This window comes from Scophthalmus maximus, chromosome 3, assembly GCF_022379125.1.
Source record: "Scophthalmus maximus strain ysfricsl-2021 chromosome 3, ASM2237912v1, whole genome shotgun sequence".
Lineage (NCBI taxonomy): Eukaryota > Metazoa > Chordata > Actinopteri > Pleuronectiformes > Scophthalmidae > Scophthalmus > Scophthalmus maximus.
The window spans coordinates 23,019,682-23,035,393 of NC_061517.1; the positions used below are offsets into that span (position 1 = coordinate 23,019,682).

Genomic DNA, 15,712 nt, shown 5'->3' on the forward strand with positions numbered 1-15,712 from the left:
AATCAATTATCGCTGTTGAAAATGTTTTGTGCCTTCTCTACATAATAACTGATCACGAGCAACGGTAATTTTTCTTTGTTGTGAGTCTTCGCGACAAGTCGGCCGGGCTGCCTCATCAAAGGGAGCAACGCCTCAGAGCGACTCCGATGACAAATACGGGCTGTGAGAGAGTACGGTAATTTACTCCGGAAAGCACTGCCGCCAATTATGAGGTGGCCTGAGGGAGGACTCTGATCCAGCAGAGAGAAAGAAAGAGTGAAAAAATAAAGGCAGTAGAAAAAGCCTCCACACCTCTTCATTGTTTCAAACATTTACCGTCCAATGTTAAAATCCTCATCTGATGAAGAGGTAAATCCTGCCAGTCTTTCATTCACAGCTCGGCATGAAGGAGGGTGAGCTTGAGGAATCATTCAGACAACTGCTCTTCCCTTTGGGTCAAGTTAATCCCTTTGCAAAATAACTTCCTTTCTGCGGCCCTAATAGCAGATGCACTTCTTTACTTCTTATACGGATACAGATGATGTCCTCGGGCACAGGGGGCGTCAAAAAAGCACAAACCCAATAAGGGGGGAGAAAGAGAGACGAAAGGGATCGGAAGAGAGGATCAGAGAAGAGAAATGCAAAGGAGGTTGGAAGCGACATTGATGACTCTAAATGAGAGTTTTAAACGTGGTTTGATGTTGTCATCACTTTGAGCAAAGGAAAGTGCAATATGTAAAGTACGATGAAGAGGATCCACCTTTAGAAAACACTTTACTTTAAAAAAAGATTAGAAAACTGTAACACACTGAATTTCTCACAACATCATAGATGTACTAAATCATGAGCTGAACGGCTCCCTTCCCCACAGATAGAGGGGTACTTGTGTGTACCTTTTGTTTGATCTATGTGCCATTGTGATTGTAAGGACAGTATGTCTCCCAGTGTATTGGAGAGAGAAAGTGAGGGTTGAGCGTTGTGCTGGATTTGCAGGGGAACGTGATTTATGCTGTGGAACTTTGATCTCCTAAAAGGCTCTGGGATTTTACACAACAATAATTCTCCTTGGCCTCACAGCTTAAATAAATGATGTGTCGGTGGCAAGTGTCCAGAATAGGTTTTAATAGACTGATCGCTGTTGGACACAGACACCAGAGGTGGGGGAGAAAGAGAAAGGCTGGAGCCACACGCGAACATTTCTGCGTGTTTTTCAGACGCCTCATTACAACGGCGGGATGCTATAAGATCATGTTACTTCATGTCAAAACAAGGCCCATAAAATGAAGGGTGCATTCTTCTGACGCTCCATTTATCAGAAGCCATTTTTTAAATGAACACAACAGTTTTGCTACTGTCCACCGGGACAAACCGATACAATGCTCATGACGGCCCGGTGGTTTTCACATTCGAGGCAGCAGCAACACCAATGACCAAAAATGGAGACACAAGCGGATCTCTGTCTACGCTACCGTATCTCACTGTCCTTCTTAAGGCAGCAGCCTATGTGTGCACATATAAAATCAATGCAGGACCTCAAAGAGTTAATCGAAAAAGAACAACTGACTGACTGTTCACTCAGTCCCACCCCTTTAGTTACTGCTGCTGTGCCTTTTCCGAAAGTTTCCGTTCTCACATACCGTGCGGTTTAAAACGATAACCGTGGCAGATTTCCCACATCGTATCCATGATTTCACACAGAGGCAGACAATAGCTAGCTTCTAATTGCCAGCCGGCAACCATCAATTTGTGCGTTGTTAGCAAATATATTCATCATCACTGGCTCCATGAGGTGACTGAAAACTTGTTCAGCTGACTCATTTTACAAGTACTCTTTAAAAGGCTGCGTACATAACACCATGTTCAGAGACTTAGGCTAAGGCTATACTCTCCACCCAAAAAGTCTGCATCATCACCAGCTGATCCACGTCAAAGAAATGGAAACAAAGGAGTAGGATTGTTTTAGTACTGGGGGGTAGAGATAGTGAGCCATAGTTTTCCATGCAATGCAGTATGATCAGGGAGAACTTGAGACATTTATTGTCAACCCGTTTGGATAATTAGAACACAATTAGCACAGGATGGTTACATTATGTTTCCTTCTTCCATTTTTGCTCTTGTGTTTTTGGTTTTGTACAGGCTTTAGAGACAGACCACCTTAGTTTACTGTGTAACAGCTCTTGCTGCAGCACCTGCACCTCTTCGATATACAGTATGGAGAGAGGAGACAAAGAAGGTCAGACGAATCTCTGATCATGTAAAACATAACTTAGAACACACAAATACAGTCAGCCTCTGAAGGAAAACAAGTTGTTTTCCTATTTGCCTGCCCCCAGTGCTGTGAAGGTCAGAGGTCCTTTTCAGAAACAGAGCTGCAGCCCTGAAGCTGGGAGGGACTGTATGTCTCTGCTCCGGGGCACCATAGTGAGAGCGTATGTTTGCTGACTCCTGGGCCTTGACCTTGGGTGCCTTCAGTTGAAGGGCAAATTGTCCTCACTCACTACAGATACCACGAAACATATCTGTAGGAAACGAATGAGTTTACAAAGGGGAAAACAGCTTAAATGATTTCCAGTGAAATGGGATTTCTGTCTGTGTGTGAGAGAATGAGGTCTGTGCCTCGTGTTTTGTGTCATAAGCAGTGAGGAGATTGCTGCTGCCTGCTTGCCAGGTGTGTGCATGTAGAGTTAACACACCCACACACACACACACACACACACACTGTTTAACAGCTCGGTTATGGGATGAAGTCACCTAAAATTGATCACACATTGTCATAATGTTTAATTTAAGGTCAAGACTGCTGACAAACTTTGAAGTCACTCAAAGTCACATCACCCAAATGGAAAATTTAAGTGACATGACATGTCACACACACATATATTCTAATTAGGTAGGTACATATACACATACATGAACGCATGTCTGAGGTAAAAGATTCTCCTCAATCAGAGGTATACATGAAGCTAGTTAAGGACAGGTCTACTCTGCACCCAACTACACACTGACTTCCATACTTTCTGTCACTGCTGTTTGAGCACCATGAGTTCTACCCCGTTTCACTCAATTTGTAGCTTCTCATGTAGAGTTACACTACATTACTTTCCAGTAGCAGAACAATAAATCTGATACAGGGACAGGTTGATGTACATACATGTACACTCTCTTTAATTTTCTCTTGTCTGTCGTTTTCCCCTTTGCTGAAAGAACACGCAGTCTGTCAGTGGAAGAATTCCTCCCTGCAGGACTGAAATGAACGACCTTGGCCAAGCCATGGATTTGGTTTTAATAGCAGCTCGCACAAACACTGTAAATTTACAGCTGTGGACGGCTCACTGAAGAGAACTTCAAATTTGCCAAGGCCATAAGTCCAGTCAGCAGTCTTTCACTCTAACCACGTCTCCGTCCTGTTCTTTTCTCCTTCAGTAGATCCGTGACTCTCTGTCTCTCTCTCTCTCTTTCTTTCCATCTTACAAAATCTTTCAGCTTGTGTTGGACCATCCGACTCATCTGGAAATGACTGAGGTTGTCCACACAGCACTCATGTGCTTAACAGGGCTGAACATGGTCACTCAAAGGCATTTTGTAGCCATGTTGAGCAGTAAAGATGGCAGCACTTCAGTCCAGAATAAATTATCATGACATTCACCATCAACACAGTTTGCCAGTAGTTTGGTTTATGACGCCCCTCAACCTCAGCTATACTTGGCAATTATTGCTAATAAGCTAATATTAGCTCACTAAACTTAGAAACTGAACAGCAAAACAACAACATTATACCTGCTAACTGTCAGTTATGATTGTCCTTGTGATCATGTTTGCATGCTCATATTTGCATTTAGCTAAAAGTACTACTATGCCTACTATAGCCTAATGAAGCTGCTTGCATGGCTATAGCTTACACCCAAAGTGGATGATTTTCCGTAACGTACAGGAATGTATATTTTGTCTCCTTGAGAAAGTTTTAGGAAAAACTATTTAAAAAAGAGACTGATCCAAGTAGCTGATGGTTTCTATGACCGTAGGGTTCGTGCATTTATAGTAATTTGAGTAACAATTGTCATAGTAGCCTGTGCCCAATAAGTTGCAGTGTGGTCAGCCTCCCACCAATCGTTGGCCACCTATGACAAGAAAATGGTCTTGTACAGCCTCTGTAGGAGTTCAAAATTCTATTCTTTATTCTGTCGGCTTCTTGTTGTCGTTCTCCATTGTAGTATGACCACCCATGGTGAATACCCCATTTTCTGATAAAAGACTCTGAGACCTACGTGTGAACCACACATCCCATGACTTTATTCAACAGAACCGGGTTGCTTTTCAGGCTCTGTCTCTCCTCGTCGCTGACAGCTGGAGGTACTCAGCACTGACTCTAACATAGAGCTTTGAAATAGCAATCAATGCCTTTATACTGCAGGGAGGGCTCGTAAAAGTGTCGTTTGGAGGAATATATGATGTCGTATTTCACCCTCCCCTCCCTATTTTTAAACACTGAGTTATGGCCGCAGAAATGTGTACCCATTAAAGGTGATATGATGTATTTTCTGCCTTGTTCAGAAACTCATTCATCACCATGGACCAAAAAGAAAACTGCACTTACTCTTTCACCCCCTCTCCTTCCTTTCCCAATTTTCCTCCCCTCCTCACCCCAACACTCCCCTACCCTGTTCTTGTACGCTGTCTTGAGTAATTTACGATACACCGGTAGTGCAACCTTCTGGCAGGAGCTGCAAGAGCAGCTTGCTCTCTCTCTCCTGGCAACTAAATAACCTTTTATAAAAGACCAAACTTGGCCAAGTCATCCACTGCTGCACATTAAGACGGACCAGAGCAGGACATAGACTGCAGGGTGGGTGACGGCTAATGTGGCTCTTTACCTTTCTTCCTCCTCAGTTTTAGGGCAGCGTGGAATGGAAAGGCCATAATGACTTGACTTTTATGAACCAAAGATTATATTTCACATTGAAGTTTTCAATTGTTTACTTTTTGCCCCCTCTTACCCACACAAATATGTTAAAATGCCTCACTTTTATTAGGTGTACAGTTTTTTGAAATGCTTAACCAGACTTTTGGAAACTACTTGCACCCGGAGTAAGAATTCTGGGTTAGAATTTTAGTCCAAACGGGCAGGAACTGAGATTTTGGACCAACTCAACTACCAGTGGAGGACACAACATAGAAAACGAATTGCAAGCGATGACAACCCTTACTCTGTGTGTGTGTGTGTGTGTCTGTGTGTGTGTGTGTGTGTGTGTGTGTGCGTGCGTGTGTGCGTGTGTTTGTGCGGCCCCATCCCGAGTGGAGGGGACAGAGAATCAGGGCTAATGGGAGTGGATCAAAATGAGGCTTTGTGTTCAAATAAGACCAATTATTTATATCAAACACAGGAAATTAGAACTAAAGGGCATGGCAAGCCTACTCCAAATAAAGCCCTGCTGCCTTGTGCAGTTGTGGTAAAAAAATAAGAGGCCCTGGTCATTATTTGAGTAAATATGTTATAATGGCTCCAGCTAGACTTCAGTGGGTAGTTGGGTGTTTGGCCGGCGCTTGTGGAAAGCACTGCAATAATGCCTCTGAATGTAGAGGAAAAGCTTATGTGTCATACTTAATGTCATTAGTCCCTTCAATATAATTTCGCCAGCAGTTGTCGTTACTCAAAAGCTTTATGCTAACTGTTGCGTTTACTTTTGTTTTCAGTGTGTGCGTGTGTGTGTGTTGATGCAGTCTGCCCTCCGAGAGTCTGCCAACAGAGGATTAATCTTCCCAGCTGAGGCAGTAGCTAAGGTCAGCAAGGGAAATATTTCATAAGTGTCAGCTTGGCCCGCAGCCCTCAGCTCAAAGTTTGAAAATGAGAATGCATAGTCGCATAACAAACAGCCGTGTGTAACTTTGCAAGGCTCGCATGGTGCTGGGGGGAGGAGGGTTGGGGGGTGAGGGTTGGGAAGATATATGGCAGTGCTTCAATTTCATGTATCCATCTGAGCTGGTGAATTACTGCCGGGGACAAGTATGGTGCTTTGTCACCACAAGGACCCAGCCGACACAAACATTTTGGCCACACCAGGTGTGTGTCTGGCATGCCATTTCCATCACGCGATTGTTCTCAAACCCCTATAAAAAAAAAAATTTTAAGGAGATTTCATGAAAGTAAATTCCAACTTCTTAAACACCAGGTTTATTTCAACTGTATTCACCAGCATTGTAAAAAAAAAAAAACCTTCATGTGTTGTTTTCCAACAGGCCTAAAATGGTTTTACGGAGGTCCTCTCAGTCTCCTTTACGTTTCAGCACAGCTTCTGTATTGGCGAAATATTGTTGTACAGTATGCTACATATAGCACACTAAGCAGTCATTTGTAGAACAACATAATTGACTGAATGACACAAGATGGGAATCAGTTAAAAACATGTATTGTTTGTTTTAACAAGAAATCAGTGTACTGTTAATGTAGTCGTTCCAGATGCCGGGTGGTAGGATTGGCCACGCCATCTGTGACTGATAAGTTCGGGAGTTGCCAGACTGACTCACAAGGTCAGTCTTAACACTTTGTCATGTTGCCTGTATTTAATACTCTCACTGTTGTAAGGCTTTCTGCTCCTGCGGTGACCCATGGGTTGGAAACCACATGCTGAGAGATTAATGGCATGGGCGGGTTGCTCCAATAACCGTTTGATGTTTGATGTGTCAAGCCTGAAAGGCTCTGATTTACTTACAAATTGATAGGCTTTTAATTGAGCGATGCCATCCCTGGTCACATGAAAGCCGTGGCAGCTGACACGACTTGGCCTCACCGCGGGGTTGCGGTGATTGACAAGTACTGCTGAGCCCTGCCCATCCCGCCTGTCATCCTCACACCCAGTTATGTTTGGCAGGAACTTTGCAGCTACTGCAACCTCCGATAACGTCTGTTGTCTGTCAGGTCATGAATGCGAGTGTCACTGTGAACTTTGAGTAGGCTAGTGGGGCTAAGTTTGAGAAGCTACAATGAGCAACGTCATTGTATTGATGAGAAATGTGTTGTGGTCTCGTAACAAAATAGGAGTGGTTTCAAAGAAAGAAAGACAGATTCGATGTTCCTAGCAGCCTCCTTGTCACAAAGGCTGGGTGATGAAGACATGGTGACTCTGACCATGAGTTGAGGAAGCAGCACTGACTTTAACAAGCGTGAGGAATGTGCCGGGGAGATTTTCTTTGCACGGCCTGTTGTTGTTCCTCCAACCAGACCTGTCACGGGTCCAGCTTGTGAATACCTTGATTGTGCCTCTATCAAAATGACCCCTCCCCCCCTCCATTTTCAGACCAATGAAAAAAAAACAACATCTTTTGATGTCATCTGAAATTTCACACAACAATGCAGGACGATCTGATTTGAGTCAGACGCTGTCTGGCAATGCAGGCCCGCTCGTCCCTCGTCTCCTCCTCCGCCTCCGTCTCCAATGCTCTCGATAACTTCTCCGTGTGGAGGACAATAGCAGCTTTTGTTTCCCGGTGTGGAGAGGACTTGAGGTTTGCACGGGTGTGGGGGCGGCGTGCATCCTACGTGCCTGTCTGCGAATGTGTTTCAGGAGTAGCGAGTGCGGCGGAACCCTACGCGGTGAAGGATTTGGAAATAAAAGTGCCAATCTGTGAACACAGAGGGAAGCCTATTATCCCCGTGTGATTATAATGCAGACAGATAGACGACAGGTAGGCAGAGTGGATAAGAGCGTTAGCTTGTGAGTCGCGATGAGCTGACAAGAGAGACAATCTCCCTCCTAAACTGGAGAGATAAAGGTTGACAGCCACAGCTCTGACTCTGACACACACACACACACACAGTATTAAGACAGTCAGATGGATGATACTGTATAAAAACTACAAAAAACACACGCACTTTTACAATTCTATCGTGCACAGTTTGGGTCTGTATGTTTGTGTCTGTGTGCACACACGGGCGACATTTTTTCGCACGTGAGCTATCAACTGTGAAAGGATTAGTACGTGTATGTCGACGACGGAGGGAGAGGCAACCACACAGAGATAAACGAGGAAGTGTGAATACGTTTGGTACACTGTGTGGATATTGTTTGTGGACCTTTCAGCTCAAGTAAATCCTTGTTTCAACATTCTGTCCTGGCTGGAATGTTGCCTGCAAGGCTCTTTTTAAGTGTTCGGGTCTAAATGCCATGTCTGCTACACCCCATGAAACTGTCTTAATCCACTTTTTTTTTTCTCCCTTGGTTTTATTACTGCTCGAGAACACACTAGGGGTAGAGCAGAGCCCCAGCCTCAGGCCTCTATTCCCATTCAACACACCCCATAAGTCAGTCACAGATAATTAAATAGGAGTTATTTACACTCGTTTTCCCTCCTCTGCCTTTCTGGCGCTTTTATCATTTCTCTCTCCTTCTCTTTGTACAGTACTACACGCAGCCAGACCTTGTCAAAGTCTGGCTGACACCAGTGAAGCCCTCTAGATGTATAATAACTTGAAAAGGAAAAAGAAAAAAAGAAAAGGGGAAAACAAGACTCTCATGAGCTCACATCAATGTCAGCCCCTCATTAAACAATCACACAGAGCATCTACACGGCACTAATCCCTGTGCGCGCCACAAAATGCCTCAGCACTTCCAAACACGGAGCAAAAGACAAACGAGCAGATGAGGATTTACTTGAGCCAGGTTTGAAGAATTCAGGTGCCCTAATGTCAGCATTATATATTTACTCTGGAGTCAGGCGGACAGCAGCTTTTCAACACAGGGATGAATTAGGCCCCGCCACAGAGCTATGGCGTCTATTACAGGCCTCAGTGGCTCTATAAATCACTGGATCACAGGGGCATGTGGGGTCTGCTCCTCCTCACTCCTCCTCAGACCCTATCAGCCCCATCGTGGGGGTTTTTGTTTGGCTGCTGTTCCGGTCAAACCCGCTGCTTTGATACAGCCACGGAGAGGCATGGAAATGCCCCGAGGGTCAGAGGGACCTGGACATGCTGAGAAGCCTCTGTAACGGGAAAGCTGTCCCTTTAAAATATCCACAACAGGAAACAGCCATCAGTCATCGACACGCCAAAACAGCTGTTACCGGCCTACATCAAGGGGACACATGAAAGGAGCTGCTCCCTGTTGTTTGAGCCCTCCCTTGTTTCATTCTCTCACTGCCTTTGTCTGGCTTTTCCCAATGCCCTCCTCTTTGGTCTCCTTTTAAACGCCCCCCTTCCTTATGCAACCCCACCCACACTGCAGTGACTTACCCACTCGTCTTTTTTAACAAGGGGACGGTTGTGTGATCAACAAGGGCACAATCGGAAAAAAGCTTGAATCTTAACTGGCACTGGCAGCTTGACATCCCCTTTAGGCCCTCGACGTTACCTTTTAAATCTCACTGTGAGAAAGCAGTTGCTATGTGTCACCTGTTTATGTGTCTCGGCCGGAGGTGGCGACAGACAGTTTTAAACAAACAGGCAGATTCAAAAGAAGATTGTGCCGCACTTAGCCCGGCGGCGTGCACATTGGCGCTCACGTATTCTGGGATCTCTGCAGGCCACCGAAGCGTGAGTGGCAGCGCGTGGGTGATGAGTGACGACTAAGCCTAATGATGACAGGTCAAACAGTGACTCTGCTGAGTGAGGCTGAGTGACTTCATCACGCTGCCTTTCTCCCTCAGCTGCACATATATGACAGCAGCCATTATAATCAAGGAGCGGGCCGATGGCAGTACAGTTTGATAGGGCCATCCTGTGATGTGAAATGTCAAACCAGTTTACCCAATAAAGCTCAGTAGAAAGGCTTGTTCTGGTTTTCATTATCCACTAATCAATAAGCCGTGACACTAATTTAAACAGACCAGATACACAGTGTTGTAATATCTCGGAATTTTAGTAGTTTCAACTCAAGATGGAAATCCCCATAAAGCACAGTTTTCTTTCTTTCGTTCTGTCTTTCTTTCTTTTTAACCGAAGATGAAATTACGTTACTGGGCTTAGAAATGTTGCAACCAAGAAGGAGCTCCTCTGTCATTTTGTTTTCTCTGATTCATCAGCATGTACATGCTTGAGAGAAAACTTTTAAAGTATGAAAATGTATTGTTTTAAAGTAAAGAATAAAACACCGCATTTTTGCGTGTGTGACGCAATACATGAAGATGTCATTAGGTGTTTTTGCAAAACAGCTACATAAAAATTGAATAATGTCAATTTACTTTATGCTGGACAATTGAATCAAACCCAGTAGCAGTGGCAGTTTGGTTGCTAAAATGCAATAAATCGGTTAACACACTGGGCATCGACAGACCATGGGTTATTATTTCAGAATTAAGTTCAACTGTTTTCAAAAATGGGGCAGATACATTTGTAGAAAACACTAGACAGCTTGACGTTGACCCTCACTTGGAACATTTTAGTTTTTGTCTCACGGTGTATGAAATTATTCCTTGATGTCACTGTTCAAAATGCTGTCAGATCTCTGTTACATAATTTATATGTGCTAGGTGTAGTCTGCATGTGGCGTATGGAGGTCACTGGCACAGCTGTCCTCACATACATCGCAGCCCGGCTGACTCTGGGGGTGAGGCCGGGAGGGAAGCCGCGCCCCCTTCCCGTTGCCCCGCCCCTGCCCATGAATGCGGGCACTTGTGATTGGACGGCGGCTCTTCGCTTTGAAAACCCTCCCCTCACGTCGCTGGTATGTGGAAGAGGTGAGGTCTTGTGAGGCTGTTGCAGAGAGGGAGAGACTCGCACACCGGAGGACTGTCCCACTCACTATCCTCTGCTGGGATATTCTTACACTCGCCCCTTATTCTGCTGAGCAGTGCCTACTGGGTATTTTTATGTGGCTCAATTCTTCTCTCTTTCAACACCGGATAAAGGAATGTTTAGGAAGAATAGTGGGTAACACCGAAGAGCCCGATAAAGGATGACATTTGGGCGATTTGTTCCTGTTTAGAGACAGTTTGGGTCGGACAACGTGGAGGCGCACTGCGCACATGCCCTTTTTGGATTACCGCACTCTCTCTTCTGTTGAATCTGTCGTCATGAAACGTGCTGGTACATGAATTGAATCCCTGCGTTCACTCGTCGCACGCCGTCGTCCCTCTTCGACCCCCGATCCAGATGAGAGATCCCCCCGGTGGACCTAAACCGCTTTTACGCAGCCAGTCCCCGGAGCGCAGCGCCGCCGACGCCAGCGGTTACCTACACCGGATAGGAGCGGAGAGACCGTCCGTTCCCACACCCGCGTCTTGTCCTTCTCCCTCGGATCCCTCGCGCCAGGCTAAGAGGCTTCCCATCCGGATCGTAAAGATGTTGACGGCGCACAGCGGCCACTTGCTGCACCCGGAGTATCTCCAGCCTCTCACATCCGCGCCAGTCAGCATTGAAGTAAGTACAAAAACAAAACAATTACAAAAATTTAACAAAATTGGAAAATTCTTCAAGGTCGGTCCTCTGTTGGTCAGGTGAATTTAAGCACATGAGCCTCGGTTCCTGTAAGTGTTATTCTGACAAAAATATCTCCGTATGCGCCATTTTACGCGCGGTGATGTCTTGGCACGTTTGCAAGAGTTTAGAAATGTAAAACTACTGGGTGTGTAATTTGTTAAAAATAACACAAACAGTTCATTTTTTGACACAATTTAATCAAATATTCTCTTCATAAAATTGTTATTCTCTTTCAATTTTCCTATTCTCTCCCAATTTTTTTCCTTTTCTTTTCTGAAGTTTGCTACAGTTTTACTGACTTGCTTTGAATCTTTCAGATATGAATATTCGGAAAATTTTGATGTGACAGGGTTTCTACTATAGGTTAATACATTGTTTGGCCAGAAAAATAAATTGCCAGGAAATAATTTAATGTATTTCAGATTATATTTCTATTTGTGATAGAGCCAATATGCCGTATGGTGCCATATTAACTCTAAAAACAAATGAAAACAAAAGTGTATTCACCTTTCCGTTCTCTTTTTTCTTTATCAGCTGGATGCAAAGAAGAGTCCTTTGGCTCTGCTTGCCCAGACCTGCTCTCAGATTGGCAAACCAGACCCCCCCTCTTCTTCCAAGTTGGCCTCCCTCTCTTCAGGCAGCCTGGGTGACAAGGAGTCATCCAGCCGGTCATCCAAATCTGGAGAGCAGCACCAGTCCCCGGAGGACAAATCCAGCTTTAAACCTTACTCCAAGTCATCAGGCGACAGTCGCAAGGATGTTCTAGTGACAAAGGGGGCTTCAGATAAAGCAGCTTTCAGGGTGCCAAATGGAAGCTCCAGTGGTGGCAGTGTCTCGTGTCCATCCTTCCCCCCCCATTCCCAGTCACCCAGCTCCAGCTCTCCTCCACTGCACACCCAGAGCCAGCCCCACAGACAAAGCCATTCCCCGTCCACGCAGCCACCACCACACTCCCAAGCCCACATGGACAACAAACCCGGGAGCTCAGAGCAGGGCAGCTCGGACACTAACAACAGCAGTGTTGTCAAAAAAGACACAGATGCGGCTAAATCAGCGATGGATGGGGCTCAGTTAGCCAACTCCAGCCACATACGGGCCAGTGCCAATTCCAGCAATGCTAGCTCCGCCAGCAGCCCGCGGCCGGAGAGCAAGGCTGACCTGCAGGCCTCTTCACAACCTGGCCTGGGCTCCGGGCACATCGCCCCTGTATCCCCTTTTAAGCAAGGACATTCTGTTTTCCCCTTGCCTCCTGCTACAATGGGCTACCATGGCTCCATTGTGGGGGCCTACGCAGGCTATCCCTCCCAGTATGTTCATGGTTTGGATCATTCCAAGTCTAGTTTAGGGATCGGACATCCGGGGAAGCACCCCAGCTCCAGCCCACTCACTGGAGCCTCACCTCCATCTCTGATGCAGGGCTTATGTCGGGACCCATATTGTCTGACCTACCCCAATGCACCCCACCTAGGAGGCAGTAACTGCTCCACCTGTGTTCACGACCCCACAAGCCTCAAATCTGGTTTCCCCTTGGTTTACCCTTCACATCATCTCCACTCCTTGCACTCCAGCTCCCTGTCCTCTAGTACCACCCCCTCCCTTTCCCACCCCCTTTACACTTATGGTTTCATGCTCCCCAATGAGCCGCTGCCCCATGCCTGTAACTGGGTATCTGTTGGAGGTCCTTGTGACAAGCGTTTTGGAACATCAGAGGAGCTACTTGCACACTTGCGTACACACACATCCCTGCCTGGGATGATGGACAGTAAGCTGTTGTCAGCCTACCCTTCATCAGTTTCATCAACAGCCTCCTGCCACCTCCATCTTCCCCCACACAGCAGCCCAGGAACTCTGCCCAGTTCCTTCTCCCTCCGAGGCTCGCCTGGTTTGGGCCTGGCCCGATACCATCCCTATAGCAAAACTCACCTGCCTGGAGCCCCTGGACTTCACATGCCATCCCTCACCTCCTCCTCAGCCTATTACTCCCCCTATGCCCTCTACAGTCAGAGACTGGGCTCAGCCTCAGCCCTTGGATACCAGTGATGTCTGAAAAAGTGGAAAATAGACTTTTCAGAGCAGCCATGAAGATGGATTCTTGAGACTGGGGTCATCACCAGTACAGGGCATCACAGCTGCCAGGACTAGCACCTGTTAGCCTCAGGATTGTGACTGGTGCTCCAAAGGTAAAAGACCCGTTGATGGATTGTCTGCAGCACAGAACCATAGACTTTAGTAAATAAAGATGGTGGGAAGCAGATTTTTGAAAATAATGAAATTCTGGGCTTTTTTTTATTCAACAGTTTTGATTTGGTTGTTTGATCCTCTATATCTGTCTCCCAGAACTAAAAGTCTGTATTTATTTTTCACTCAAGCGCTTGGTATTCAAATCTTCGGGGGGGGGGAGGGGTTTGTTGTCCAAATAAATTGTTCTTAAGTATTCTACCTGAAAAAGAATGATTTAAGTAAAGTACCATTATGCCTATCATACACTCAAAAAATAAAAACTCTTGCACCATGATGAAGATGGACTATGAGGCTTTATTCTGGGAACCTCCTTTTTTAATCTCATTTCCTCTCTGCTGTCATTTTTTTCCTTCATATTCAACTGTACATTTTGATTCTGGAGAATTGCATGTCCATGAGATTTATCTTGAACAATAACAGTATTTTTATTTGTAAATATGCAAAGATGTAATATTTTTTCAATCTTATTTGGGGTCAGAAAGTTGGGTTCACAGATGGAAATGGTACAAAGATAAGATACAATTACATAAATAAAAACAAATAATGATGGCTGTGCTATCCAACCAACAGGAAAAGGTCTTATTTTGTTAAATAAATGATACATGATTTTGACTTGTTTTTTCCTCATTGATTTCTAAATATAGGACCATCCTTTGTCACAAATGATGGAGTGATTCTTGCCAGACTGCTGAACTGCACTTATCTAAAGCCTATCTATCATTACGGCTGTTACATCCACTCTATATGTGGCTATGTGCAATATTTCATGGCTCATATCAGTTGACAGGCCTGTCCCAAGGAGGGCAGGCTGGGTCACTTTAGCCCTGTTAGCTAGTCTCTGAAGACTTTCATCCCTCCTCCTCTCTCCATCACCAACATTGCTTTTGTTGTTGCGAGTGCAGCTTTTAATTGCTGATTCCTGTTTGTGAGACCTGAAAAGAGCCTCCTCAGCAGAGTGGAGTGGCTGCTGGGACACTGGGACTGCAATAATGACCTGAGGGAGATGTCGACCCAGGATCTCCTCACAGTCTGACGGATTGGCCTGCAACACAAAGGCCAGAGCTGACAATGGGAGGCGGTTAATAGAGAAATATTCATCAAAGTCCTGACACCTCCCCTGAGGAGAGCAGGCTCTCTTACGGGAACAACAAACATGGAGGCCTCCGTCCTAAAGCAAAGAGCCATTTTCTTGCTGCTCTCTGCTGACCCGTGGTTTACTGAAGTCAGCGCTCCAGACTCAAAGCTGTTAGATACTAATTCGAAGGGAAGGAGTGGGCCTTGCTTAAAGCCACACCAGTACTATTAGAGTGTTTTGGCCCTGATAATGTGTCCGTGTCTCTTCTCTATTTAGCTGACAGTGTGTAGGTGGTACAGAGCGAAGAGCCTGTAGTCTCAGAGGCGGCTATTGACCCCGACTCCCAGACTCCTCTACTCTCGCGGTTCATTAGCACTCCAGACAGGGGAAAGGCGAGCACAGGTGTCACTTGACAGTGCCATTAACAAAATGGATGACCCTCCCAAACCACATCCAGCCCCCGACACACCAGCAAGGTCACAGCGTCCTGATCCCTGCTCTGGTCAGCTCTTTTCGACACAGCCCTTATTTTTCTTCTAAACTGGAGGACAGATTTACATTCTTGATGCTTCTCTTTTGATGAAGTTTATTAAGTAGTCTAGACAAAATGGGTCATTGCACATATGTATTCAGTGCAACACATTTATATGTAACAGAGTTGTGCAACAAGAGATCAACTGGATTGCATTGCCCCCTAAAGTTGTGTTGGTGAAGTACAGGTGAAATATGTAAAGGAGGGCAGGTACATGTCTGACACAAGAAATGTAAATATAGTGTTATCTTGCCGTTGATATGTTTGAAGGTGGATGTTAGACAATAGGGAGTAGGGTATGTCGGGTAGAATCTGAAAAGGATTCACATTGGAGGTCATGCAGAGGGGAGAACTTTCAATCTTGTCGGGGAGGTGGAATTAATTCCACTGCTGCCAGTTTACACTCGTTCATCAAATGCCTCACTATTCTCCCTGTCCCAGTGCTCATCAATCTTTTCCATCTACTACCCCCTGA

At 45.5% G+C, this 15,712-nt stretch overlaps 1 protein-coding gene across 1 annotated transcript; it reads left to right on the forward strand.

Moving 5' to 3' along the window:
* The first annotated feature begins 10,641 nt into the window (after positions 1-10,641).
* Positions 10,642-14,242, forward strand: znf703 (zinc finger protein 703). Its single transcript, XM_035640838.2, has 2 exons — positions 10,642-11,329; positions 11,924-14,242. The coding sequence occupies exons 1-2, from the start codon at positions 11,063-11,065 to the stop codon at positions 13,427-13,429; spliced, it is 1,773 nt and encodes a 590-aa protein (XP_035496731.1). The 5' UTR covers positions 10,642-11,062; the 3' UTR covers positions 13,430-14,242.
* The last annotated feature ends 1,470 nt before the right edge of the window (positions 14,243-15,712 follow it).